We start from the raw sequence: 27,968 nt of genomic DNA on the forward strand, positions 1-27,968 counted from the left end.
TACTTTCAGGGCACCACAATCATAGCTATGTAATTTCTGTCGCATCTGGTATTTGCTGTCTCAAAATATATCTCGAATACACCAAGGTTTAATACCATACAGAAATAAATTGGTTTAAAAAACTAAAAAAGAAAAAGGTTCTTCGTGTTTTGGAGGAGGCGACTTGTCGACCGGGAGGGCGTCCACCTTCCTACCCCCCTCTCTCTGGCGCCGTCATTGATAGTAAGCGATGATTAGGGAAAATCCATTCAATAGAAAACCAGTCCGTCACTAAGGGAGTCAGTCCACAGACTTTATTAAGGGTTTTCAGAATGCACGATAAGGCTAGTTTGTTAATTCTAGTGGTCTAGTAATAATTTTTGTCGGGGATTACCCACCCAATCAATATGTTCATTGAATAACGTGACCAGATATTTAAAAGAACATAAAAGGACATTTTTCATATTTTCGTGAAGGAGAAACGGGATGGCAAAATGTTCATATTTCAAATACTATTTCGGAGGTCCCGGACAGACACAAAAGAAGGTACTATCTCTGCTAATTCGGTACGTCTGGTCAACTTATCATTGAATCTATTCTCAAATGAGGGTGTAGGGGGTGACCTTCCACGTAGTACACCCAATTGTCAACCTCAGTTCCACTTAATACATCCTGGACTGCATTTTGCAGACTAACGAGGTTCTGGCGTCTGGACCTACGTCCAGTATAATCTTCGTAGACTGTGTGTGTGTTGTTCTGTGTTTTGTCCTTGTTTGTGCTGAGTGCCAGTTTATAGGCTCAATATTTTAGTTATACGATATTATAATTGTTATTTTAGTTCTGGTAAAGGGCTGGACCCCATGTAATTAAAGGGTTTAAAATATCCTAAGTGCTGACGCACCGAAAATTTTAAATTCAAATTCAAATTAAGAAAAAATATTCTCAAATGGACTTTTACCTAAATTCATGATTTTTTCAGAAAAGGAGCTACTAGGTCTGCTCCTACAACTCCAGCTAAAAAATAGATGAAGAAAAAATAGATTTTAGCCTGATCTTGATCTGAACCATAATCATAGCCCCTGCACAAGGGAGAGGGAAGTCAGTCAGACTCAGAGGGGAATTTATAAAATTTGGGCACATAGGCTAACCTTGATTTTGGCCTCTGCAAACATTATTATTATTATTATTAACAGTTTTGCTTTTATCGTACTTCACTTCCACTAATCTCTTGCTTGCATTAATAACACGTGTAAACTTTAAAATAGACTCATCTGATTAGAAATTATGTATTTAACTTCGATAAAACAATGCACTTAGATTTAACAAGAGAAGTTAGATAACACACACCTAAAACTGTTTCCTTCTGACTTTCATCATGGCAGCCAACTGATGAATAAGAGACGAACAGTCAATTTTTTTGCAGGACGTAAGCTTTCGCTGTGAAGGATGTCAAAGCAGAAAGTCTGCTATCCGACGCTGCATTTCTGAGGGCAGTTTGAATTCTTTTTAGAACACTGAAAGACCGCTGCCATTTTATAGTAAAATTCTCGCAAAATTTCTCAGAGCAATATCAATGATTTCGGAAAGCACTGTTAAATGTTTGATGTAATAAATTATTTGGATGCTAGAAGCTCCTTCCTTGTTTTTTTTTTGTTTTTTTTTCATGAGATAAGCATAAGCAGATAAAAGAACTTAACATTAACATGATGTTTTATTTTGCTATTATCAAAATATTATGGTCGATGGTCTTTATTATCTCATCTCGTTTAATGTCTAATTTTTGTGCGGCCCCTAGGCTCCCAAACCTTTTCGCTTCAAGGCATCCATAGTGTTCAAGATTTTTCTGCGGTGTCGAAGCCAGAATGTAGTGTAGGCCTATCTAACACTTGCAGCGCTCAGTTAATGTGGTGTGGTTCGGTTCAGTTGCTTGCATTATGTTAAAAAATAAACACATATTTCAAATTAAGGAACATTTTATGTGTAAAAGTCACTAAATAAGCACATATTTGGAACAATCATATCATTTCAGTAAAAATATTAGAAAATTCCGCGGCGACCTTGTAAGCCAGCCATGGCGCACACTTTGAGAACCACCAAACTTCCCCCCTGGTCACACCCATAGTCCCGGTGCCTGGCTATCAAGGGGGTCCGTCGCCGTGTGAATGACTGAACTGAACAATAACATATTTTTAAAGAAATCTTCTAAGTAGAACCAGTCAGGGACCAGGAGCAGCGAAATGTTCCAATATTTTCACAGAAATTATATGTTTTATAAGTAAATTTTATATTTTACATTAACTTAATGACCCCGACACACATAAATTAACTTCATTTAAGGGGGTTCTAAAGCCATGTTAAAGCATAGGACCAAATTTCAAAATATAATCGTACAACTAATATAGATTCGGTAAGGAAGAAATTTTCCGATATAAAAGATTGTTTTATTCACTAGAACTTGTGATCCTTATAATTTTGTTACGATTGAAGGTATATAAGTAAATAACAGAAAATGAAAGGTCTCCGTCATGTTCAAACTTCTGCGTACAGATGGCCCTGAGGTGGTAGTTTTGTCAATACTTGAGAGAAATGAACTTGGTTAACAAGCCCCTGATAATCCTGGAGACGAATTCTCGCTACGGGCCTGAGTAGAACACTTCTACATTTACAATGAGAACACATAAACGACATATGTAAATCGACTTTTTTTATAAAAAAAGACTGTCTCGAATTTCTAGGATAATATCAAAATAGGATGATACAACATTTCACGAACACACAGAAATGGAAATCTGTGAGAGAACCTTGCGCGAAACCACTACGCCACTGGACGAAGGCATCTGACAGCGTCTTGTTAATCTAGCCATTATTTGTTACACATATGTTATTATCTTTATTTCTCGTGTGTTTATTGTTTTTAATAGTATTAACAGTATATTTTATTTCGTACGCAATGAAATATAGGCCAGTTCTGATATAACATGGCGTATATATATTTGCCCCAATAATATATGGATAGTCACTTGATCTCCGTCGAAGAAACCGTGGGAAGACGACGTGTTTTGTTTACAATTTGAATGAATCGCTTCATTCACATCATTCGCACCTAAATTTACATAGTTATGTAAGGCACCTGACTGAGACATACTGCTTTAGGGTGTGAGGTGACATTTAACTAATTAACAATATGTAAATGTTCTTGAAATGGGTTTGTCGAATATTGTTTTGAGCAGTTTAGCCGTGTAATAGCACAGTGTTGTGACGAAAAGTGAGCTGTAATATTTTGAACAGTCATCCAACTTCACATAATCCTATTTTTAGAGTACTGTTTATTAATTGAAGTGGTATTCAGCAAGTCGAAATTTGCAGAAGAATCAACATGACAGACAAAGAATTAAATTACTCCAGTGAAAAATCTTTACTGTCGGAGGTAAGAACCAATGAAAAATTACTGTTGGTAAATCTATACTCCCTTAATTTTATTTTAAAAAATAATAGGGCGCATAATAAATTTTTCGGTAACAGTATGGTATAGTGAAAACACATTTCACTTGTTTATTTCCTAATTATTTACATTTGTACTTACCTGTTATGCATAGCGGAACATTTTTGAACGTGGGATTATGCTTTTTTCACTGAAAAAAGCGTAATTTTTCACATTACAAGTATTTATTGTTCATTGCTAATTCACTTTCGTTACACAATATGGCGGGCAAATCTTGACTCACGTTGTCTATCGTCAGCTGATATGCAGTGTTTCCAAACTTATTAACCGAGAAATGCTGCACAAACTATTCAAAGGAGGTTTTTAAACGAAAATTGATCCACAAACCATTCACGGAAGGTTAGGTTATGTTCAGTTAGGTTAGACAAACATAGAAAATTAAATTGGAAAAAAAAACTGCCCACACATCATATTGTAAAACTACCACGTGGTTGCTACACTAACACTTATTAACCGAAAAATGCCGCACAAACTATTCACAGAAGATTTTTAAGCGAAAATTGATCCACAAACCATTCACGGAAGGTTAGGTTACTCAAACAGAAAATTAAATTGAAAAAAAAAATGCTCACACGTCATCTTCTAAAACTACCGCTTGGTTGCTACACTAACAGGGGGTTACATAATCAAACGCATGGAACATTTGATTCACGTAGTCGACGGGATGGTGGCAAGAGCTATCATGCATCGGAGATACATTAATGTCGAAAAATACATGATTTACTGGCCAAATAAGTTGAACGAAGGGAGAAAACACTTCCAGGAGCTTCCAAAAGTCTACAGAAACAGTTCCATAAGTAGTTTCTCCTGTAAATTTGAAGAAATGTGTTTTCACTATGCCATACTGTTACCCATTTTTCTGTATACATTGAATTTATGCATATATTTCTGTTTGATCATATTGTTAATGATAGGTTGCCACTTAAACATAAACATTAAGTAACATTTTCGTGTGGAAATCAAGCATCAGCTTCCTATTTTTCTAACGAATTATGTAAAGAACTTTTGCCAGGAATTTTACTTAACTATTTTACTTTGATTACCTTAACTTCACTTGCTCCCCTTCTCTCTCACACACATGAGATCATTTAATTTTAATTTGGAAGTTTGGGATGTTGAATTTTAATTACCCTGTATGATGTTAAATTAAAGATGAATGTATGAGTCTCAGGCACACACATATACTTAAAGTGCTATAGCATATGTTTTTTTTTTTTATTTGCAATAGATCAAAGAAGTACAGATGGAAACTGTCAGTTTATACTTAATAACAAGGTGCATATTTCTATTATATAATTATGAAAAACATGATACACACATTTGGGGCCCAAGTTCCGATTGTTTAATTCCGATTTTATGATGGTGCACAGACATTTTTTTACATGGTTGTATTTGTAAATATGTCAGTTACGACATATTTCGGAGTCGTAGTGATTACGTACTGTGCATTTTCTGGAGAACGACTTTTCCCTTCCTACTCCTAGATGATTTTTTTTTTTTAACAGCAATTCATTTACTGTCATCTGGACTGCTGCTGCCACCTACTTTACATACATGGGGTGTGAAGGGTTTGCAGGTCAGGTTTAGAGCTCTTAGCATTAACCAAATATCTCTAAACCCTTTCACTCTTAGGTTAGGTGGGTTAGGTTTAGGGTTGTTAACATTAAAAATAACCCCTAAATGCTTTTAACACCTGATCACATAATATTTGGTCTTGTGCACAAAGACCCCTTCAAGCCTTGCATGAAAATCTGTAAAAACTCATGTGATAGTTGACCCGAAACAAAGAATGCCTGCTTGTGCAAGCTACATTTCAAATCGTAATGATACCAGTTTCATAGATCGGAGACACATTAAAATTGGATATTTTGTGTTTCGCATGGTTCGTACTTACCACTTGTGTATTGTGGAACATAGTTCAAGGTGCCATTATGCTTTTTACATGAAAAAAACTTTTTCTACTAAAATATCACATTTTTTTAAGTGCTACCGAACACACGTAACGGTGCAATATCGCTTACTTTGCGAATGATACCGCTTCTTTTGTTTTCGAATATCAGTGTTTCCAACCTTTTTCACCGAAAAATGCATACTATCGTGTTTGTCACATCTGCAAATTGTACATTATGCACGGGTAGCTGACGGATAACCCCACGAACCATTCTGATAAGGTTAGGTTAGGCAAGCATAGTTTAAAAAAAAAGGTTTGGAAACACTGACATGATTTCCCGGTCAAATAGATAGCACGATGAATGAAAATACCTCGACTAATGTTGGAAACCTTAGAGAAACTCATTTCCGTAAGTAGTTTCTTCTGTAAAAATGAAGAAATGTGTCCCCGATGTATGAAACTGTTACCATCGTAATTTCTCCAGTAACTGTGCTTATTCAAGCTCCAAGCTTCAAACTTACTCCCATATTAGTTTTTAGTATTCTAAAGCACTTCCTAATACTTGTGTAAAATTTGCGAAAAGTCATTAAACATTCAGAACTGGTACCCACATTTTGTCATTGTTAAGAACATCCTGACCAAGTTTTTATTACAACTGCATAGTATGTACAGAACGATTTTCCATATGCTTACCCAAGTAGGTCAGGTTTTTTGCTGAATGTTCTACAAAATACAGGTTTGGTGCCTTTAGCATTATAAATACATGCCTATGGGTGTATGATGTTACTGTTTACAGAAGTCAGACAATAGGCACACATTATGTGCAGAGTTATATATTAGCACTTTTGTTCTGCAAGGAATACTATAGAATGCATCTCATCTTAATGCATCCTCAAAATTCTTGTAAAATACATTGAAAATGCTTGTTAAATTAAAGGTGAATGTATGAGTCACAGGTACACAAATATACTTAAAGTGCTATAGCATATGTTTTTTATTTGCAATAGATCAAAGAACTACAGAAGGAAACTGTCAGGATGCATAAGCCAGATGAAGTACTTGAAATGCTAGAGAAATTAATAGATGGAGGGAAATCTAGATTGCAGGTAAGTGTCATACTAGCCTATTTCCCCTTCTTTATCCGGGCTATTTTTGGTTACAGTACAGGTTACAGTTATGTGCAGGGGTAGAAAAATACAGGGTGCCTGGTCACCATGCCACCTGTATTTTCAAATTCAAAAAAATATATATTCGTTTAATATTTCGAGTTCGCTTATGGAAATTTCCATGACTTTTTTTTTAAATAACAAGTGCAGTATGTGCATTTTAATGCTTATGTGTTTTCTGTATCATTGATCAGAATAATAAACGGAGCTTATTTACAATACCGGAAGTATCTTCAGTTGCTTTCAAATTCGGCATACTCACTAATTTTGCCATCCTAATCACGAATCTGCAGTTACAATTTGGTGGTCACGTCTAGAAATTACAAAATGAGTCGAGAAAAGTGGGTCCGTGAACGTAATATACACCCTTGTTTATGAAGAAAACAACAATTTTTTTGCAATGATTAGCGTTTCAAAACTATGTTTATGATGACCCTTAATTTTAACTATACTTGCCTAACCTAACATTACCATGAATGGTTTGTGGGGCAAACATGTTTTCCACCTTTACGCAAGAAGCAATTTTCTCACATGCAAATCAACGCTTCATGCAATAGGTCTCACTTATTGCACAACACTTGACACTTGAGCAATGTTGTGTTATGATAGAACACAAGGTAGCAAGACCGTTGTGTGGAAAGGAAGACGTCATCGTATCAGAAAACATGGCTTCCATGTTATGGAGAATCATAGTGGTAATCGACAAGGTTATTTTGCAATTTCTAGATGTAACCGCCAAATTTTAACTGCAGATTCGTGATTACGAGGCCAAAATTAGTTAGTATGCTGAATTTGAAATCAATTGGAGATACTTCCAGTATTATAAATTCATACTAATAAACATGCAGTTATATTTTTTTTCACTGTTGCTAGCCAAATTTTAATATCTGCAGCAAAATGGTAAGAGTCAGCCGCAGTGGCTCAGTCGGTAACGTGTCTGACTACCATGCTAAAGGTCCCGGGTTCGATCCCCGGCCGGTTCAAATCCGGGAACTTTTCTAACGATGGAAGTGGCCCCGGCACCTACCCAGCGTCGAATAACATGGGTACCTGGGGGAAACCCTGGGGGGTAAAGGTGGTCAGGGGCGTGATGCTGATCACATCACCCCCACTCACGACCGGATCAAGAAAGTGTGGGGCGTCACCCCCACACCCCCTATACGCCTTCATGGCATGGCGCAGGAGAGAACTTTACCTTTTTTTACCTTTTCCAGCCACATATTAGAATGTATTGAATAGTTAGTTATTCATGCTGTTACCAGTTGAGCCTTCTTTAGGAATGCCACACCGGCGGAAGGATAAATTACCTTTAATCCAATGTTGTATTAATTAATAAATGAAATGTTTTAAGATCATAGCCTATTTCAAAATGTGTATCTTTAGCTTAGTTGGCTATCTTAGCTCATATTTACAAAAAAGACAAAAAGGTGCTTCCGTCTGAATTAGTTTTAGTTTTTGCTATGCTTGGTTATGTGTTGTTGTTTTTTCAATGAATGACGGTGATGAAATGAAACATACATTCTGTATATGTTTTTGAGCTATTGTCACATCCCACAAAGGACATCTATGCTCAGACATTGAATTGAATCTGGGAACTTTGGTGACAAGGTCAAAAGTACTTAACTTACTCTGCCACTGTTTTGCTGAAAAATTTTTTACGAGGCGTCAGCTCATATGACAATTTTGAACCTTTCAAAGTGTATGAAAGCTGCTCTTATTTAAAATCCTTACCTTAAAGTTAGAAAAGGATGTAAAGAGCCCCTTGAAAAAAGTTAGAAGTGCAAGTTTGTAAAGGGACGTGCACTGGTCAAACACAACACATTAAAAAGGTAAGGAGAGCCAAAAGTCTTCCTCAAACAGCTAAAAACATCTCCCAATATGGATTCTAAACAGTTGGCAAGATTAAAACATTGTCTGATGAAAGTGAAATCAGCACATTCAATAAGAATTTGCCGAACACTTAAAATAACATTACGGACATGACAGATTGGAGGGTGTAGCCCTAGCAGCAAATGACCATGGGTGAGGCAGTTGTGTTTGGCCAATTTGAAACCAAGTTAAGGTTATTGATCTGTTGAAAATAAAGTTCTTTATGATAAGTGCAATAAATCCAGATGAATAGGAGATATCAACATGCCAGCCAGCATCCATGATCAGCATATTGCACTGTGAATCCAGAGGTCCTTGGTCAGGTGTTTGTCCCATCACCATTTCATCATTCATCTTCATTCAAAATAACTGTGTTATATTATTTTGAATCTACAAAAAGTGATTATGCAAACCTTTAACAAGAACATAGATCATCCTCATTGTCACAACTAAGTCAAGAGGCAGAAAAGTTAAGTAAAATAATTCAAATCGAGAATCCTATCAAGACTCAAATTTCTCCTTTGGAATTAAATTTTTGGTGTATTTACTTTTGTTAATTAATTTTCTACAAGAGGCATTTTAATCTCTCCTAACTTTGCCAAATTAATGTATGTTGTGTTTAGGAACAGTAAATAAACACAAATAACAAATAGTTGTACATTGTGAATCAAAGCAAATGAAAAGTAAAATTTCGTATTCAACTAAAAAAAATAAATATGATAATGTCTAATCTGTACCTCTTATACATTTTCTTATGCATAAGTTTGGTGACTGAACATGTTGAATGATGATTCATGATCTCACCACTGAAGGTTACTCATTCGAGTCCAGGACTGGGCATGAGTTTTCTTTTGAAAGATGAGTACAGTTCATTTGTCCATTTCATCTTAGTGTCTTACAATTTATTTTGTTTTAATTACTTCAGATTACTTTATGTTGAGGGACATAGGCGTAACTTATAGGGGGGGAGGGCTTGCCCCCCAAATTTTCAGGTTTATTAAAATTTACAAGTTAGGGGACCTGAGGAGCAAAGTAATAGAGTAATATTTGTGATTTCGCAAACGTTACAGCTATTTAGCAAATAATCCTGGATGCTGTTTTTATTGTATGAAAAACTTTTCGAATCCCCTAAACTTAAGCCCCAGGTTTGATTTTGCCACCTCAAAATTAGGCCCAGTTTGATTCTGCTTCCTCAAAATTAGGCTAAAGTTACGCCCATGTTGAGGGAGATGTAAGCATTTATATGTTGATCAATAATACTGAGCATTGTTTCCTTAGGTGATCACAGACTTTGATATGACTTTAACCAAGCAGCACCACAATGGAAACAGGTGTCCATCCAGTTATGGTAAGTTGACAGATCTTCTTCAGGAATTTAAAAAGTTTATATATCCTGCCAAGGATTTGTAATCCTTTTCTCTCTGTGCCTTATCCAGCCTATAATGTTTACATATCCTTTTTTTTGTCATGCCACCTCATGCACTTTGAATGATGAGTTCAAAATCTTGCATGGCCTGCGAAAGGGTCATAGAATCAATATTCATTCCCATTGTTGTTTTAGTTTAAAGTGGCATAAAAGTAACGTAAGGTAATGAAAATTACAAAAAAATAACATTTTAATCATTAATATATTATGCTTTTCCGAAAGATGGTATATATTTTGTCAGTGTCTCGAGAATGTAAATTATGTAAGGTGTGTGCTAACTGGTCGATCGGCATCCCTATTTCAAGCTAACTAATAGTGGTCTACTTGAAAGGAAATTTTGCCAATGCATGAATGGGACATGCCATGCCTGTCGATTATAGCATTTATAGAAATGTACCATATTCGTACTCTGCTATGGGACTGCAGATTGGAGCACTATAAAAATCGGATCAAATAACACAACTTGTCAGTGGAAATTGCAGTTTAATTTGGAACATCTCAAGAAGAAGTTGAACGAAAAATTAAGAATTTGCTAAGTAAATGGTTTGCGTATCCATCCATGTTATTTCTGAAGGATAGAAATAATATCAAGATGAACTTCAGATACAGATATAAGTTTTCCAAAAATTTTTGAACATCAGTTACATATTAATAGATGACTCGGATGAATCCAATATCTCCGTGGATGTTTGATAGCACTAGCAATAACAATTACAGAAGCTCCTGTTAAAAGCTCATCTTCCTCGTGATACATTTTCATGGAGTATTTCACGTGTGCTTTCAACTAGGCATTGAACTATGACAGACTGATGCACGTCTCTACCCGACAGTGCTGTGGGAATGCCCACCGGCTTCGACAAGGCGGATCGGCTTTGCCAGCCTTGCCAACAGGCACGGTTGGAATGCACTTTGATATTTTCTTTTTTGCCACCAATTTTTATGATTTTTATAATACTACATATTTTTTGACAATTGACATTACATTTGATTTAATACTGTAACTCAGATTAGGCATTTAAGTAGGGTCTTTCACCGATTTTTTTCATGTTCTGGTTAGCTATGAATCTACAGGCAAAATAATAACCATAATAAGACCTATGATCTAGGAAATGAGCCAGAGTGCCTAAAGATACAGGCAACTTTCAAAAAGTATGTTGGTTTGAGACTGACGGGTGTAATAGATGTTATAATTGTAATGCTGGTTTGATAACAACAACAATAATAACCCGTGGTGTAACAACCCATGAGGACCAGCATCTACCTACCGCCTGTTGGAGATCATTCAACCAGTTACGGGTAACATGTGGTCAGCATGACGAACCCCCAGTTGTTGTAAGTTTTCTATGACCGGGTATGTTTTAGGTTTTCTATGCACTACTCATTCGTAGCTTCCCAATTTTCTTACGATGCTGAGTAGCCACTGGTCCTATATGCAGGTTGAAATTTCGGGAATAGTTGTTACACTTCCCAATTTTCTCACGATGGTGATTGGCCACTGGTCCTATACGCAAGCCGAAATCTCAAGAGAAGTTGTGACGCTTACCCCAGGAGACTTGAACCTGCACACATCCCATAGCCGGAGACCAAAGCTTGCACCTTAGTCTGCATGGCCAAGGTGCGGGACATGGTGGTTGGATACTACAGTTAATTGGATGCTGATGATGTAATTTTTCAATGTTATGCTTCGATTAATTGGAATTCACAGTGCTTTAGGATATACGTTTCTTTCAGGTATTTTTGACACTTGTTCCAACCTTCCAACATCATACAAGAAAACGAGTGCTTTATTGTATGAGTACTATCATCAAATTGAAATAGACCCTTTGATGAGTGTTGAAGAGAAGATTCCCCATATGTGTGAGTGGTATATGAAATCTCAGGATTTGCTGAAGGACAGTACATTGAGAAGAGATGACATCGCACTAGCTGTGAAGGAGTCCGATGTTTGCCTCAGGTAGGGTCAGAACCATTAGCTAGGTACATTGTATAACCTTCAATATCATCCAGCTTGTTTTCAGAGGAAAACTTAAAATTCCACAATTTTTTAAATAAAATTTAATATCCCTGAAACTATGAACAGCAGAGTTACAAATCATACCTAATTTTGTTCAGTACAGATTGGGCCATACGCCTATGGTAGGAAAAATACCTTTATCAAGTAGAAAAATAAGAATAAGAAACTAACTAACTAACTAACTTTCTAGCCTTCTTAAACCCGAAGGTTCATGGCTGCAGCAACACAGGCCTTCCATCTGTCCCTATCTTGAGTAAGATCTATATAATCTTTTCCATCCCTACCAATTTGCTTTAGGAAGAATAGGAAAGTGAAAAAAAATATTCTTTGCAAAATTTTGAATTCGGCTGACCCAACAAAGGCTTTGCAGCAACATGGTAGTTAAAAATGGGACCAACATGTTGCTATGTATGTGTTTCACGTTGCAAAAATTAGGCAATTGGTATTGCTAATTTCAGAGTAAAAACATCCATAGTAATACAGCATGCCTCGTATATGACCAAAAGTAAGTATTTTCTCCCCCTCACTCCCCTCCCACCCAGTATAGCCCAAATAAAATTTCACTTCACTTATTACTAACAACATACCTCAAGGAGGTTCATGTAACAATCCAAACATTATGAGTCAAAGAACAAGGTGTGGCAATAAAGTTTCCGGATTGATTTTGTTATTCATTTCAGGTCATGTCGATAACAAAGAGCTGGGTAGGATACTGACCTGTGGACTCTCCTCCGCCTGTGGAAAAACTTTTATGCACGTGCTTGGAGCAGTCTGGCTGTAGTCTTTGTTAGAAGCGGACCATGCATCTGAGCTCTGTCGAATATCATGTTAAATTCGAAAGTGGAACAATGTGTTAATCTTACAAAACTTGGGAAATCCACCACGGAAACTTACAATTAGTTGAAAGAAATTTGTGAGGATCAGTCTTTATTTCGTACAGGAGTTTTTGATCTTACTTTTTGGACTTTTAACCATTGTGTTAATTTTAAAATACCAACATTTCAGAGGCTGGATCTGCCTCCGTCTTCAGGGTAGTGTGTAGTCTGTTAAATCATATGGTTTCTATAAATTGTTGCCCTGGAGGCTTATTCTCAGGTCTTGATGTGGCCACCCGACGAAGTGGAGCCTGGGCCACTGATAATCCTCCCTGGCAACTTCATGTACATAGTGGTCCTTGTGACCGACAGACGAGGTGGAGCCTTGGCCACCGAGAATAATCCTCCAGGGTAACCATTTATACGTATACACCATATGATTTGACAGACTACACACTACCCTGAAGACGGAGGCAGATTCAGCCTCCGAAATGTTGGTATTTTAAAATTAACACAGTAATTAAAAGTCCAAAAAGTAAGAATGAATAAATCACCTCTGATCAGCTATGAAGGAGTTTTCGAGTAGTTTCAGAAGTTTAAAGAGGGTAGAGAAGGCATCTGGGACAATCCACAATCAGGCTGCCCTTGTTCTTCGAAAACTCAAGTCAGTATCAAGAAGGTCGCTAAAATTGGTTGTTGATTGGGTGCCTGAAGGTCAGACTTTCAATCAGTTGTATCATAAGAATGTTTTGGGAACCCTTTGTGAACGGGTGAGAAGAAGGAGACCAGACATGTTGAAGAATGGCTCATGGATTCCTCATCAGGACAATGTGCCAAGTTACAACATGCTATCTGTGAAGAAGTTTTCGGTAAAACACAACATTTGAGTGTTGAAATATCAACCGTACTCACTGGACCTAGCCCCATGCGACTTTTTTCTCTTCTCAAAAGTCAAGTCTGCACTAAAAGGAACCCAGTTCGAGTCTGTGGACATGGTGAAAGCCAAAGCGACTCAACTCTTGAACAGAAAATGACCTGCAACACTGCTTCTAATAACAGTGGGAGATCTGCTTGGAGCGGGGGAGGGGACTACAAGGAAGGGTACAACATTTCGATTGTCTGATTTTTTTCAATAAATGAGTTGCAGCAGGAGTCCAGAAACTTTATTGCCACACCTTGTATGTGCCAAAAGTCATACTACACGGTGATGGTGACTGGTTGTACCAGCTAGGCGTTTAAGGATTAATGTTACAGTTTCTATAGTCAAAGTTTGTTTTAGGTCCACTTTATGCTCAGGTAGGCTAATCAGGACTGGAACTAAATTTTCAAAGTGGGATCCAAACCAGTATGCGCCTCCACTGGTATTGAATCAGGACCCCATCATTAATGACACACGTCTGTGACATTTCCCGACCCTGAACTTCAGGCCTTGGAGATGAAGGAACTGTTTTCTGTAAACAAATATTTGAAATTTTCTCTGATAAATTTGTGTGTAATTTTAGAAATATTTAGAGTTAAATTAAAATTAATGAACAATAAATACTTCATTTAACGTATTAATGTATTTGAAAGGTAAGTGAAAAACATGGACTACCACAGGACATCTTAAACAGGAGGTGTATGCTCGAATTCCTTCAGAACGGCACTGCTTTTCTTGGTGTTGCAGAACATTACATAGCAAAGTGAAAAATCGTGGGAATTAGCCTTTAAACTTTTATACAATACATGGTTTTATTCATTCCTTCTTTACTTTTTCTAAAAAAAAACAGCATAATATATACTGAAGATTTCTTCCATTAAGGCATTTACACACTCCATATAGTATATAATAATATTTGGCCAGTAATTCATTTTAATTATTATTTTATTTTTCCTTATCTTTTCTTTCATCCAAAGTACTATAAAAATCAGAACGTTCCGTCATTTTGTGATGAACTTATTCAACCGTATTACACATTAGTGTCGCCATCTTGAATGGAATACTGTTGCCATATTCAGAAACTACAGAATTTAAGCTTTACAACGATATATAACATGATAGGGTTTCGTAAACATGAAAAATCAATGCGTCACAAAATCGTGGAATGACCCTGTACGGTTTTGTGTTGGCTGTCCGAATTATTCCATGCATAATACGCACCATGGTTTTTGGGGGCAAAAATTTTTGAAAAAAGTGTGCATTATACGCGAGTAAATACGGTATATATATATATATTTGTAAAAACCTGAAAAAAAAAACACAATAAAACCCAGTTTTGTCCAGGTTTTATCTGAAAAAACCCACCCACAGGCAAAATGCCAACCCTGTACCTAGGTACATGATTACATTATCGATTTCTGCATCAGGCGATGCACCTTTGCAAGGGCTATATGAAACTACACACATCATTTTCGCCAGAAGTGGTCAATAGGTGGTTTCTGAAATAAAGAATTAAATTGTGGTTAGCTGGAAGAAACAGAGAAGCAGTATAATATTTAATTTCGCTTTCAAATTTTATTAAAGTTTAGATGTTCCTGTAAGTTTGATGAAACTATTCTTTATACAGGGACTGGCAGAAAAAGCTGACTGTTTTGAAATGTATTTATAAATAAAACAATTAATTCAATGCAAGGTTTAATAATCAAAATTGCTACAAAAATAATTGCCATTTTCAATGCTTACATTAATTTTTCTTTGTTTTGAAAATTGTGTCCAATAAATGATGACCTCCATTCCTTACACATTCATGTAGCCTTGCCTTTAAGTTGGAGTTGCCCTAACGAGCATTTCATTCGGAATTGCCACTATTTCGTTGCAAATAGCTAACTTGAGATCACCGATTGTGTGAGGTCTTTCAACATACACTTTTGATTTGAGGTAGCTCCAAAGGAAACAATCACACATCAGATCTGGCAGGGTGACGTGGACTCCTGATAACTGACACATTTTCTGGTGTATGACTAGTACGCGGACGGCCTGTGGGTATCTTTTTCAGACTTGACCCTGTCTCTCGAAAAGTTCTGATCCAAAGCAGTATCTTATCGACATGGAACTCCCTTCAAGACCATAATTGGGTTTGGACAACTGACTCACCATTTTTAAAATATGCTTGTAACACAAAAGCACGGTGTAGCCCATTCCACTGCTTCATCTTAACTGAAATGGAGTTAAGCGATGAAGCCAATGAGCACTCCCCCCACTCTGCCGTTGAAAGACCTCACACAATCCAATTGTGTCAAAGGAAAACAACATGTTTGAACATTTGAAACATTTGAACAACAATTGGTGATCTCAAGTTAACTATTCACAACGAAATAACTGCTTTTCTGAATGAAATGCTCGTGAGGGCTACGTTCAACTTAAAGGCAAGGTTACATGAATGTTTAAGGAATGGAGGTCATCATTTATCGGACAAAATTTTCAAATCAAACAAAAATGAATGTAAGCATTGAAAATGGCAATTATTTTTGTAGCAATTTTGATTATTAAACCTTGCATTACATTAATTGTTTTATTTATAAACACATTTCAAAACAGTCAGCTTTTCTGCCGGTCCCTGTACGAGGATTGGGACATAAGTTGTAGCAACTATTTTTTTTCGTGAGAACGTGGGACAGGCAAGGGCAGTGGAATGTGTGAATGCAGATCATCTGTACCTGGGGAAGCAAGCAAACATCCATAAACAGCAGCTTCGTGCTGTGTGAGTTTAGTTGTCAGAAAGTATACATTAGCTTTATAGGATAACAATATATCACACTGCCATCTAGTGGTGTGTCCACGTTATAGGGGTACCATGTCCTCTGGGACATGATCATATTATGGTACTACCATTTAACCTTTGGTGGCCGGACAGGAAAAGGTTTTACCTGTGAGTATTATGGGATGGATCTTGTAAAGTTTGCCAAAAATGTAATAATGAGAACAAAGAACACTTTTATTATGTTCGATAATTAGTGGTCCATGGGCTAAGACCCAATTTTCAAAATTTCCTAAAAATTATGACTTTTGAAAAGGTGTAATTTCAGTTTTTTTCTTCCCTCAAATTGGAGGACTGGCATTATGCATCCGCAAAGAGGGGTCTTTTGTCATGCTTCCCTCCAAATTGGGGTCCATCCAGCATCCATAGGGCCCATGCTAGATTCAAAATTCTAGAAATTGTTTCCGTAAGCTGTCAACACTGCCGCTCTTATGCATTTTTATTATCCCCTCAAGAAATGCCAGTCTATTTTCAGCAAAACTTTACATGGTTGTAGGAATGTTGTACCACTGCCACATACTACATTCACTTAGATATATTGTGGTGGGCACAGGGGCATGTCGGATACTAGAGTACTGCATGTGACTACTTTCGCTTGCTCATACTCGATCGAATTTCCTGTGCTGGAGCAGGGTTTTCTCGAGTCGATGGAATCAAATATCATTTCAATGTGACAATCATTGAAGTATATATGTAAAAATCCACTCTAATAGTTACAACCCACAATCATCTACTTCATTTTCATATGTTGCTATGTATTGGTAATATAGACAAGACTACATTTTAGCATGACAATGACTATGTCACTTAAGTTTCAATTTCACTGCATCTTTCACTTCACGGTCCATATTATAGTGAAACCACGAGCAAAACAATCTGCGCAGACCCGCGATTCCTGTGCACCGTACCCCCGCAAGTAGGGGAGGGGGAGAGTGGACCATGCTTCCTTATGGCCCGAGGTGGAGGGAAGAAGGGAAAGCTGCATGGGGACTTTTCGTCCCAAGGTTTTTTTTCCTTGTGGTCGATCTATAAAAAGCCCACTCCCACAGACAAATTTCAGTGATACTTGTACTACTGGGCTTCGAGCGTATACAAATCGTTTTGCTCGCTCGAGCGAAAAGCCCTCGATGCAACACTCTACGGGATGCCATTTTTTAAAAAATCGATGTTGTTGTTCTTATGCATAAATTTCACCTCCGCTAAAAGATCTGTCTTCAAGAAAGAAAACAAAAGTAATTTGATCTCTTTACAACAATAAATTCCCAAGGTATGATATTTTTTTCTTTTTGTACATTATGGGAATTTTGAAAGACACGTGCTTGAATTGTTCCTGTCCAGAGAAGCTAGACATGCACATGAGGTTCCCTCCGGTAAAGGTTAACTTTGAGAGAATAAATAGTTGCCATGATCTTTCCTCGGAGTAGTAGATGCACTGAGGGAATTGTGATACAGAACAGTTTATATGTTCTTAACACTTTTCGTTTGATTTTTGGTTTACAGGGAAGGCTCGAAAGATATGCTTTCATCCCTGTGTGAGGCAGATGTTCCTGTTCTAGTGTTTTCTGCCGGAGTGGGAGATGTAGTGGAAGAAGTATTGAAGCAAAAAGATGCACTGCTGAACAACATGAAGATCATATCAAACTATTTTGAATTTGAAAATGGAAAAGTAGGTGGTTTCAAGGGTGGTTTGATTCACATGTTCAATAAAAATGAGAAGGCTGTGGAGAATAATAGCTACTTCAAAGAACTTACGTATCGTAATAATGTTATCCTTCTTGGGGACATGATTGGTGACTGCAACATGGCTGAAGGAGTCCACGATCCAGCTGTGATATTGAAGATAGGTTTCTTATATGACAAGGTGAGTCTTCTAATTGCTCAAATTTGTACATTGTTGTTGTTGCTGTTACGTTAACAAAGAATTTTGCTTTTGAATGTCCGGAGTGAAGAATATGGAAGTAGTTGCGATGTACAATGTTTGGAGGTAACTAGTTAAAGTTAGTTACTATTTTTTTGAGGTATTCTATCTGTAACAGAGTTACTTTTTTTACAAGAGAAGTAATGTTATCAACAGTTACTTTAGAACACTTCATTTGTTAACTTGAAATTTTGTACCGTCGGGGAAGAGTTTAACACTGTAACGACGGACGGGTCTTTTAGGCCCGGTTTCAATTTTTATACCTGTCTAATTTTTTAATGCTGCAAATGAATGTGTTCTCCTTCCGTGACTTTTCGTCAATTTCGAAGGCCTTTGAAATCATTTATTGTAATCTTTGGTTATTTTTTAACTTTGGTCAGAAAATGTATTACTCGCGTTGCGGACGGACGGGTCCTTTAGGCCCGATTTTAATTTTTAAATATATAGGCCTATTTTTTTCTAGTGCAGAAATATCAATCTTCGCCTCTGTGACTTTTCAAGGATAGTCACAACCTGGAAAAGCGTATTCCTGGACCCCGTGGCTTAGTGATTAGCACATTGCACTGTGACGTCAATGCTCCTGGGTTCGAATCCCCCTCGGCAAGGTTCTTTGTAAATGTCCATTCATCAATTTCATCATTTCATCACTGATCCCCATCTTCGCGAATTAGCCAAGAGGTACAAACCGCGATGTAAAATAAAATGAATCAATCAATTGAAATCATATACAGCACCCTTTGCCTGTTCAGTTTACCCAGGAAAAACAAATATTCTAAGTTGCTGATGGATACTGCAGAAAAGGATTTTTTTGTTTGTCGACAATAGTCTGCATAACTATTGTTGGTTATTTCAGTTTGTTGGTTTCAAAGCACAGGTTCCGCAATTTTCCGAAACTTTCTGAACGAATCTGCATGCACACTTTGTTTGGTGCAGAGCATCTGTGTAGTTTGGACGACGAATTTGTTCATTCTCACGAGTTCTTGTGTATAATTGAAGAAATACAATGGCTCGCGTACCAAATACACGAAAGCTTTGGTCTCGTGTCTCGTCTCCAGGTAAACTCGAACCCATAAGAGATGTATTCGAGACTTGGACTGTTTACTTCCGAGAAGTGCACATTCTGATTGCATCATGACTGCATACGAACAACTGGTCAATTTTAGAGGGCGATGCCCTTTTAGACAGTGCATGCCGTCGAAATCTGGTCAATACGGAATCAAGCTTTTTCTGATTTGTGATTCTCAAACAGCTTCTGTTTTGAAGGCTCAAATCTACAAAGGAAAGGAAGCTGGAGTTAATAGGGAGAAAAATCAAGTAGAGAGAGTAGTGAAGGACTTAGTGAAGGTAATCGAAGGTAGTGGAAGAAACATCACATCCCATAATTTCTTCACCAATGTATCTCTTTCAAGGGATCTACTTGCCAAGAAACTTACTCTGGTCGGCATGATGTGAAAGAACAAAGGAGAGCTGCCGCCAGAGTTTACTGCCACAAAACAGCGAGTGTGTTGCTCCACTTTGTTTGGATTTCAAGATGATCTAATGATAGCATCATATTGCCCCAAGAAGAACAAGGTGGTGATTCTACTTTCTAGGTTCCATGGACAGCCGAAAATCGACGCTTTCACAGCACAGCTAATAACACAAAATGGTACAAAACTACAGTGTGAAACGAAAAGCTCGAAGATGGCCATGGTTATATTTCATGACATGATCGACTTCAGTGCACTAAATGCATTTGTTTTGTACCAAACAGTACATCCGTAAGAATTGGGAGCCAAATCGGGTAGACGTAGAAGGTTCTTGCAGTACCTGGGAAAGGAGCTCAGTGGCAAACTAGTAATGGACGAGCAAAACTACGGATGTTCAAATGAAGAGCAAGGTGTACAGAAGCAATCCAGAAGGAGGTGTTATATTTGTCCATCAAAAATCGATCGGAAAATAAGAACAGTGTGCTCGAAATGTATGCAAACGTTTGTACTCAGCAGCATTCACGTGTTCTATGTAACACATGTTAATCGATGTTGTAAGTTATTCTTGACAAAAAGTAGATAATAAAAATATGTAAATTCTTACAAATCATTAATGATAACTGGACATATGATAAAAATGTTCCAAATGTAAGAAAACTATTATAATAAAAACTCAAGGGTTTCTTTATAACATATGTTATTCAATGTTTAAATTTCTTTTGCAAAACATGTTACATATTAGAAACATGTAAATGGTTAAATATCATTAACAAATAACCTGAAACATTATTTTCAGTCATTGATATTAATTAGAAAGTTTGAAGGCCTGAAAAAAAGTATAATATTTCCCCGGGTCGAATAGACCCGATCCGACAATAACGTATAGTCATTGTAGCCGTCGTTATAGTGTTAATGTGGCCTGTTTCCAACTATGTTTAGTTTCTGAATGCTAAGGTGACAAGATTTTCATGGAATTGCCTAGGGCAAATCTAGAACATCCATGCTTCATTGCAATTCGTCATTTCTAATCATGTGTGAACATTTCAGTGTTTTGGGTGTATTGCTACATTCAGCATGATAGTGAAACTAGAAAGAAGTCAGTGCCAAGGAAGTGGAAGAGAAAGGAACAGGTGCAAGTGAGAATTGATGCCACCAAGTTCTACGTACTGTGGCTGGTATAAAAACAACTTTTTGATTTAAAATCATTCAAGCAAAGCTGACTTCTTTTTCCATCATTTTTTTTTATTTGTTGTACTAATTTATAAGATATGTATTATGTAAAACAAATGTAAGTCTTCATGTATTTATTTTATTAGAACTAATTATCATTAATGTGTGTCGGGCACGAAGTCAAGGGATGGGCTCAGCGGGTGAAGCCTCCCAAAATCTTGCAAATATTTAATTTAAATAGTGTATAGAGGTAATGAATTTTATTTCCTTAGCAGGATTAAACATTTTGTATAATAATATACTGAGAGTTCATCTTTAGGGTTTCCACCCCCTTCCTTTTCACCTTTATATAGCTGCTGCTGATAAAGGATACAATTCTGGCTCGGGCCTGCTGTGTGTAATTTGTTTGCAAGAAGATTTCGAGCAGAAAGTAACTGTCAAAGTAACTTAGTTACTTGTAACGCTGTCGGTGTACTGATATAAAATTCAATATTAAAGTACTGGTATATAATTTACCAATATTGATAATTAGTAGTGCTAGGATTTTGATGCAAATGCATCTTTTTTTTGGTAAGGCAGAAACATTGCATAAGTAGATAGGAACGTGTTTCACACATAAGTGAATAAATTGGGATGCCTTTGTTAGGGCACTTTTCTTTGCATTTTTTTACCCTTTTTGGAGCAAAGGTCATTTTTAAAACTTTTTATACTGTTTAAGTCATTTTTCGCCCTTTTAAAAGTCATATTATGCATTTTTCTACATTTTGGTGAAAGAAGGAGCATTTTACATGGAAATGTAACCCTTTGAAGGGGAGAGGTTCCAGACTCTCGTCTAATTGCCTTCAGCGCAGTTCTGAACGACTGTGTTTGAAGAAACAAAGAAATTCTGTGGAGTATTGTTGATACAAGCTGTTGTGTAACAATTCAGCTCAAACAATGTGATTTCCCCTCTATCTGTAAATATATTGTCACCAGACGGATTATTGTTAAAAAACAAGGGGTACAAAGTTTTGTGCTCTGTATCGGACATTTTGTCAGGGAAATAATTTGCAGTCTATGGAATTGAAAATGACTTAACAGCAAGTGATATTGTTCATTTCAAGTACGCTTGTCTGTATCGGTGGAAGTCGAGAGGAACTTTTCCATGTACAAGGCCCTCTTGTCCGACAACCAACAATCATTCGCTTTTGAAAATTTGCATATGATTTTCGTTGTGTACTGCAACTCAGAACTCCAAGTGTAAAAAGATGACAAAAAGTGAACTTTCTTACTTGTACTACCATACGCAATGAACATGTGATAGATACTGTAACATTAATTTGAAATTTGAATTTCTCTTGGTAGTTTATAAAATTTGTGCTACAAATCTTTCAGAATTTTTAGGTCATTTTTCTAAGTTTATAGGGCATTTTCTTGCATGTATTAGGTCATAAATGCATTTTTTAAAGGTCATTTTTTGGCAATTGTAAGGTCATCAAAATCCTAGCCCTAATAATTAGTATTCTATAAATACAACAATGAATGAGCCACGGTGGTCTAGTCGGTATGGCATCTGATTGTCACATGGGAGACCCAGGTTTGATTCCCAGGGTGGGTGATCTAAGGTTGGAATTTTTCCAGCCTTGTCCCCACATAAAGTGGCTCTGGGGCTCACCCAGCCTCAAATCCATGTGTACCTGGGGACAACCTGGGGGGGGGGGGTAAAGGTGTCTGGAGTGTGGTGCTGATCACATCACATCCAAAATGGTCTACCCACATCTGCTAAAATCTGTGTTTATGGCACGGTGCTATATGCACGGGGAACTTTACCGTTATAAATACAATAATAAATGACAAATGAATTAGGAAATTGTGTTTGCTGTTTTCATTACAAAAATCATGTTTGTATTTAAAAGAAAAAAAAATAGCTGAAGGAATACACAGGGTTAAAAAGGTAGTTAGCCTGTGTGGTGATGTGATCCACACCATGCTCCAGCCACCTGTACTCCTCCTCAGGGTTGCCCCCCCAGTTACCCATTTATTAAAGGCTGTCTGAACACCAGATCAGGGACGAGGTTGGGAAAATTCTGACTTTAGATTACCCACCCTGGAAATTGAATCTGGGTATCCCACATGGCAGTCAGATGACTGAATTACTGACTGAGTCAGCCCAACTCCAAGAGAATGCATCGATGTTTCCAGTTGAACAAAATAATATTTAATGTGATTTGTCAAGAGGTGTTCATTTTTATTTTTATTTTTTAAATTGCAAGCTAAAGCAGGACTATATGTGCAGCTACATCTCCATGGTCACTCATTTGATTTATGTGTAGTTCTTTTTAGTATGCACTTATTACCAATTGCTAACTAATAGTATTTTTTGGAACAACTTTTTCCAGATTGAAGAAAGACTACCAAAATTCTTGGAAAATTTTGACATAGTGTTAATTGACGACCAAACAATGGATGTTGCCAACGGAATTCTCAGAGCCATATTAAACTCCTGCAACAGATAGTGACATCACAAGAGTATTTCAGATGGTCATCTTTAACAAAGTGCTGCTTTATAGTCAGTATTATATGTGATAGTACCTGTTAGGTGCTTTTTAGTTGACTAACAAAGGTATAAATGGAAGCTTTACTATGTACTCACAGATATTATTTTGTAAAGAAAAATGTTATTTTACTAAAAGTTTATTTTTAACAAGTGAGTTACTTTACACTGGCTTGTGAAAGTGCTGTATTTATTTGCAAGTGGAGCAAACTTGTGAATGAAATTTCCCCATGTAAACTTGAGATATGCATTTTTTGGTATTTGTGTTGTGTTGAATATGATAGCTTTATTGTATGCCCTTCAGACTTTTATTTTTAGTTGTAGTGAAGACTGTGAGGTATATATTTGCATATAATTTCCAAGATTAATAATTTGTTTAGTAGTGATTTCTATTACTTATTCCCACCTTTATTGTATGTGAAGCAGTGTTTTCTTTTTCTGTTCTATTTAACGTTCATGTTATGCTTGTACAGTAATTGAAATGCATAAGCAAGTACAACAGTGATGCCCAGGGACTTGCATTAAGTACATTATAATTAGCTGTAAAGTTCATAATATTTCTGAGCTGCTTTTGTTTTGTTGATAATGGTGGTGTGGCTATTGTGGGTAACATTAGTATGAATTCTTTTATTTCTGGTACAGGTGTAGTGTTAAATCACACTGATTTTCCTTTTTGACTAAAACTTATTTAATGAACAGTTTATGTGTGTTGTCATATTTATGTACAATTTTCACATCTACATCATTCTTTCAATCACTGCTAATTATTTGTTAAAAAATGTACACAATTTCTTCTACTCTTCTGGTAAATAAGAAATAACTTGACACATTACGGGAATTTGAGAGTGATTAAGCTATGAGCACATAAAAATTAAGTAAAAATGTAGGAGGGTCATCCAGAAAATAAAGACAGTTTGGTTATATAAAATGAAAAACACAATATTTATTGGAAAAAACAATTCTGTTACATACCTGAAGCTTCCTTCACTTCTCTACATAATCACCTCCTACATTTAAACATTTGTCGTATCTGGGCACGAGCTTCAGAATTCCCATGTTATACTCTTCTGCCGCCAGTTCATTAAGCCAGGTGGTCACTGCATTCTCCAACTCTTCATCACTTCCAAAACGTTTACCGCCCAGAAACTGTTTCAGCTTAGGGGAAAGGTGGAAATCGCTAGGAGCAAGGTCTGGACTATAGGGTGGATGATCAAAAATGTCCCATCCGAATTGATCCAGCAATTCTTGAGTTGCACCGGCAGTGTGAGGGTGGGCATTGTTGTTCAGAAGTACAATTCCTCCAGAAAGCATTCCTCGCCTCCTGTTTTGGATGGCTCGCCGTAGTTTTCTTAAGTGTCTCACAATAACGATTTGCATTGATCGTAGTGCCTTTTGGCGGAAATGCGCGAGCAGTCTTTTGTTTGAATGCAGTGACCACCTGGCTTAATGAACAGGCGGCAGAAGAGTATAACATGGGAATTCTGAAGCTCGTGCCCAGATACGACAAATGTTTAAATGTAGGAGGTGATTATGTAGAGAAATGAAGGAAGCTTCAGGTATGTAACAGAATTGTTTTGTTTTTTTCTTTAAATATTGTGTTTTTCATTTTGTATAACCAAACTGTCTTTATTTTCTGGATGACCCTCATATGAACACTTTGAAAAATGACAAGTAGTTATATCCCTTTTAATATCTTTTTAGTAAGCAAACCAAAATCATATCTGAATAAAAAAAAGTTAAAATTCTATTTATGGTCTATGCCATAATTCCTTCTAAAACCAAATAATTTCATTCGTATCTAGCACTGCCATTATAACATTTTCCAAAATGTAATATTTGGGCATTATTTTTAGTGTAACATGGATGCCGGCCAAGAACTAAAACCTAGATGCAGCTAATTAGCGCAGTAGAGTGTGGATGGTGAAGTTATTACCTCGTAACTACTTGTGGTGCAACTTTTTTTTCTCTCTCTTACATGGTGATGCAAGGAATGTTTTGAAATGTAAATGTAAAGGAACTGTTCCTAATAATTTATTGAAAAGTTAGTGAAGTGTGGGAAGTTGTGGTATTACTTACAATAAACTAAATTTAAACAGATGTCTATGTTGTATGTTGAAGCCACACATTGATAGATTGCAGGCATGGAATGTCATGGTCCCTGCAATGTTTCTGACTTTTCGGTAAGTTACTAGAAACTCTGTGTGTCAAGAGTTATTTTTAGTAGCTATTTAAGTTAGATTGTGTACTGTTTACTAGTTGTTTACTAGTCATTAATAGAAGTTGTTTTGATTGATCATATGAATCAGAATCATTTTGATGCAGTTGATTATAATGGTGGCAACATTCAACTAAAAATACAAGGTAACAGATATTGTTGATGTTTTTCCAAATATGCATTGTATATGAGGCAGAAAGCTTGCTTTATTTTGAAAATCAACCTATTCCAAAATGCTACTGCTGTTTACATAAACTTCTTTCAGATTTTATGAAGTTAAATGTATTACATATGAATTTGCGTGTGTATGTTATGCACCACATGCTAAAATGTTTGTGATCAGTAGGGCCCAGGACTTTGTGTCCTATAAAACTGTAAAATATGTATGTAATTATGCCATAGAAATTTTCAAAAAAATATGTCAGAAAAATTCAGAAATATTCCCAGTAAAGCCAAAAAAATATGCACAACAGTACTTTCGAATTTCTCATTATACGGGAAGTCAGTATCTTCCAGGGAAGATCGATTAAGGTGGGGGTGGGGTATTATTTGAAGTCAGAATCCCTTTAACCGAAGAATATAGTGGGAAAATACTGAAAGTAGGGTGAGGTTCACTGCAATTATCCTAAGTTTAATTTACTATTATGTCAGATTTAGACCTTTTGTGGAATCTGTGTGGGGGAACCATCTTGCATCACTACTTGCGCAGACTTGGTTTCCTTTGCCTGCTCCAGAAATAACAGAGACAGAGTATACACATTGATACATGCGTGGCTCAAACGACAAGTGATCTTGAAAGTTGAAATACAGAAATATGTCTTATTACAAGAAAATTGCAGAAATATGTTGTAAAAATGCTAAATTGATAAAATATGTGTTATCGTGTTCATCCATTTCAGCTGATTTTCATCAGATACATAAAGATCTCACTCCTTTATTCGATCCGATACCAATTAAAAAATATGTTATAGCATAAAGCCCTGGGCCCTAGTGATCAGAATAAAAGCTGTGGAAGAATTCATTTAGTTTTCCATGTGATGTGAGGAATTATTGTATGCATCAATATTTCATTAATATTTTGATTCTCATTACAATTAAACCTGTGAATCAAAAAGTGATATAAATATGATTTAAATTGTAAACTGAACAGAAGTGTTCTTTAAAAGTGTTGCATAATATTAGTTTTGTCTTGATTTCAACAGTCCGTTAGTTTATCCTGAAATATATGGTTAAGATGATTAGATTAAATTGTTCAATAATTAACAAACACATCTTTGTGATCACGTTTATTGAAGTGAATTTCATATCTGAATGAGATAGGATTATGTCTTCAGGGCACTAGGCCTGAATTGTTGACAAATAGATTACAAATGGTCTTTCTTAAGATTTACAAGATCTAATGGATTCTGAAGTAGAGGTCATCCAATTCTATTATGGATTTCTGGTTGGTTTTTCCTCCTTTTTTATTGCATGTATCTCATGCCATTTGTTTCATGGGTCTTATTCATGTGTTATGGAATTTCATGGTAATTTATTAGTAGTCCTTACGACTTTGGCAGAACAGCCTCAGGCTGAACCTCGCCCACGCAAATAAAGAATTTGAATTTGAATATGAAAGTAGTGCTTGATTTGATATATTGCTGTTCCTGGATCTTGTGAAAAATGTACAATAATGAATTGCAAATTAAAATACAAAACTTTTCATGATACATATCTTACACCATGTGCCCATATTATACAAACATTTGAGTGAATAAATGTACAAATTTTTGGTACATTTGGAACATTAAATTGTAACATGCAGCAATTACTAAGTGTTGTCACATCACTGTTTGCTTTTGTCACGTAATGTGAACAAAGTTAATAAGATAAATGCTTGAAGTGTTATTCAGCATAAAGGTTTGAACATATATACAGATATAAATTTCAATTATGAAATGTATTTGGGTACAAATAATGTTACAATGTGAAAATGTAAGCATTGAATAAAACAAGTTGAAATGTAGTATATCAGTGATATGATATAAAATTGTACAAACAACAGCAGTTATTATTGTGATACATGTTTGTTGAGATAAAAAGTTACTTGTGTAATTGTGTGCTATCATGCATATCATTGTACAAAATGTATGTTTTGCAGAGTAAATAATAAATGAAAGAAATTCTAAAGAGTATGGTTATAAAGTTCTACAAGCTACCACACTTGGAATATTTTATATTCATGTTATATTTTCTGTAGGTTAATAACTTATTGTAGCATTAGT

General features: G+C 36.3%; 1 protein-coding gene across 1 annotated transcript; it reads left to right on the top strand.

Moving 5' to 3' along the window:
• Positions 1–2,747: 2,747 nt before the first annotated feature.
• cN-IIIB (cytosolic 5'-nucleotidase IIIB) lies at positions 2,748–27,867 on the top strand. The gene is made up of 6 exons (XM_083130313.1): positions 2,748–3,406; positions 6,380–6,478; positions 9,686–9,755; positions 11,565–11,787; positions 17,900–18,260; positions 23,335–27,867. Exons 1-6 carry the CDS (start codon positions 3,356–3,358, stop codon positions 23,449–23,451), a joined length of 921 nt encoding a protein of 306 aa, XP_082986439.1. The 5' UTR covers positions 2,748–3,355; the 3' UTR covers positions 23,452–27,867.
• Positions 27,868–27,968: the final 101 nt, after the last annotated feature.

The sequence above is a fragment of the Lepisma saccharinum genome, chromosome 1, assembly GCF_977018435.1.
Source record: "Lepisma saccharinum chromosome 1, izLepSacc3.1, whole genome shotgun sequence".
Classification (NCBI taxonomy): domain Eukaryota; kingdom Metazoa; phylum Arthropoda; class Insecta; order Zygentoma; family Lepismatidae; genus Lepisma; species Lepisma saccharinum.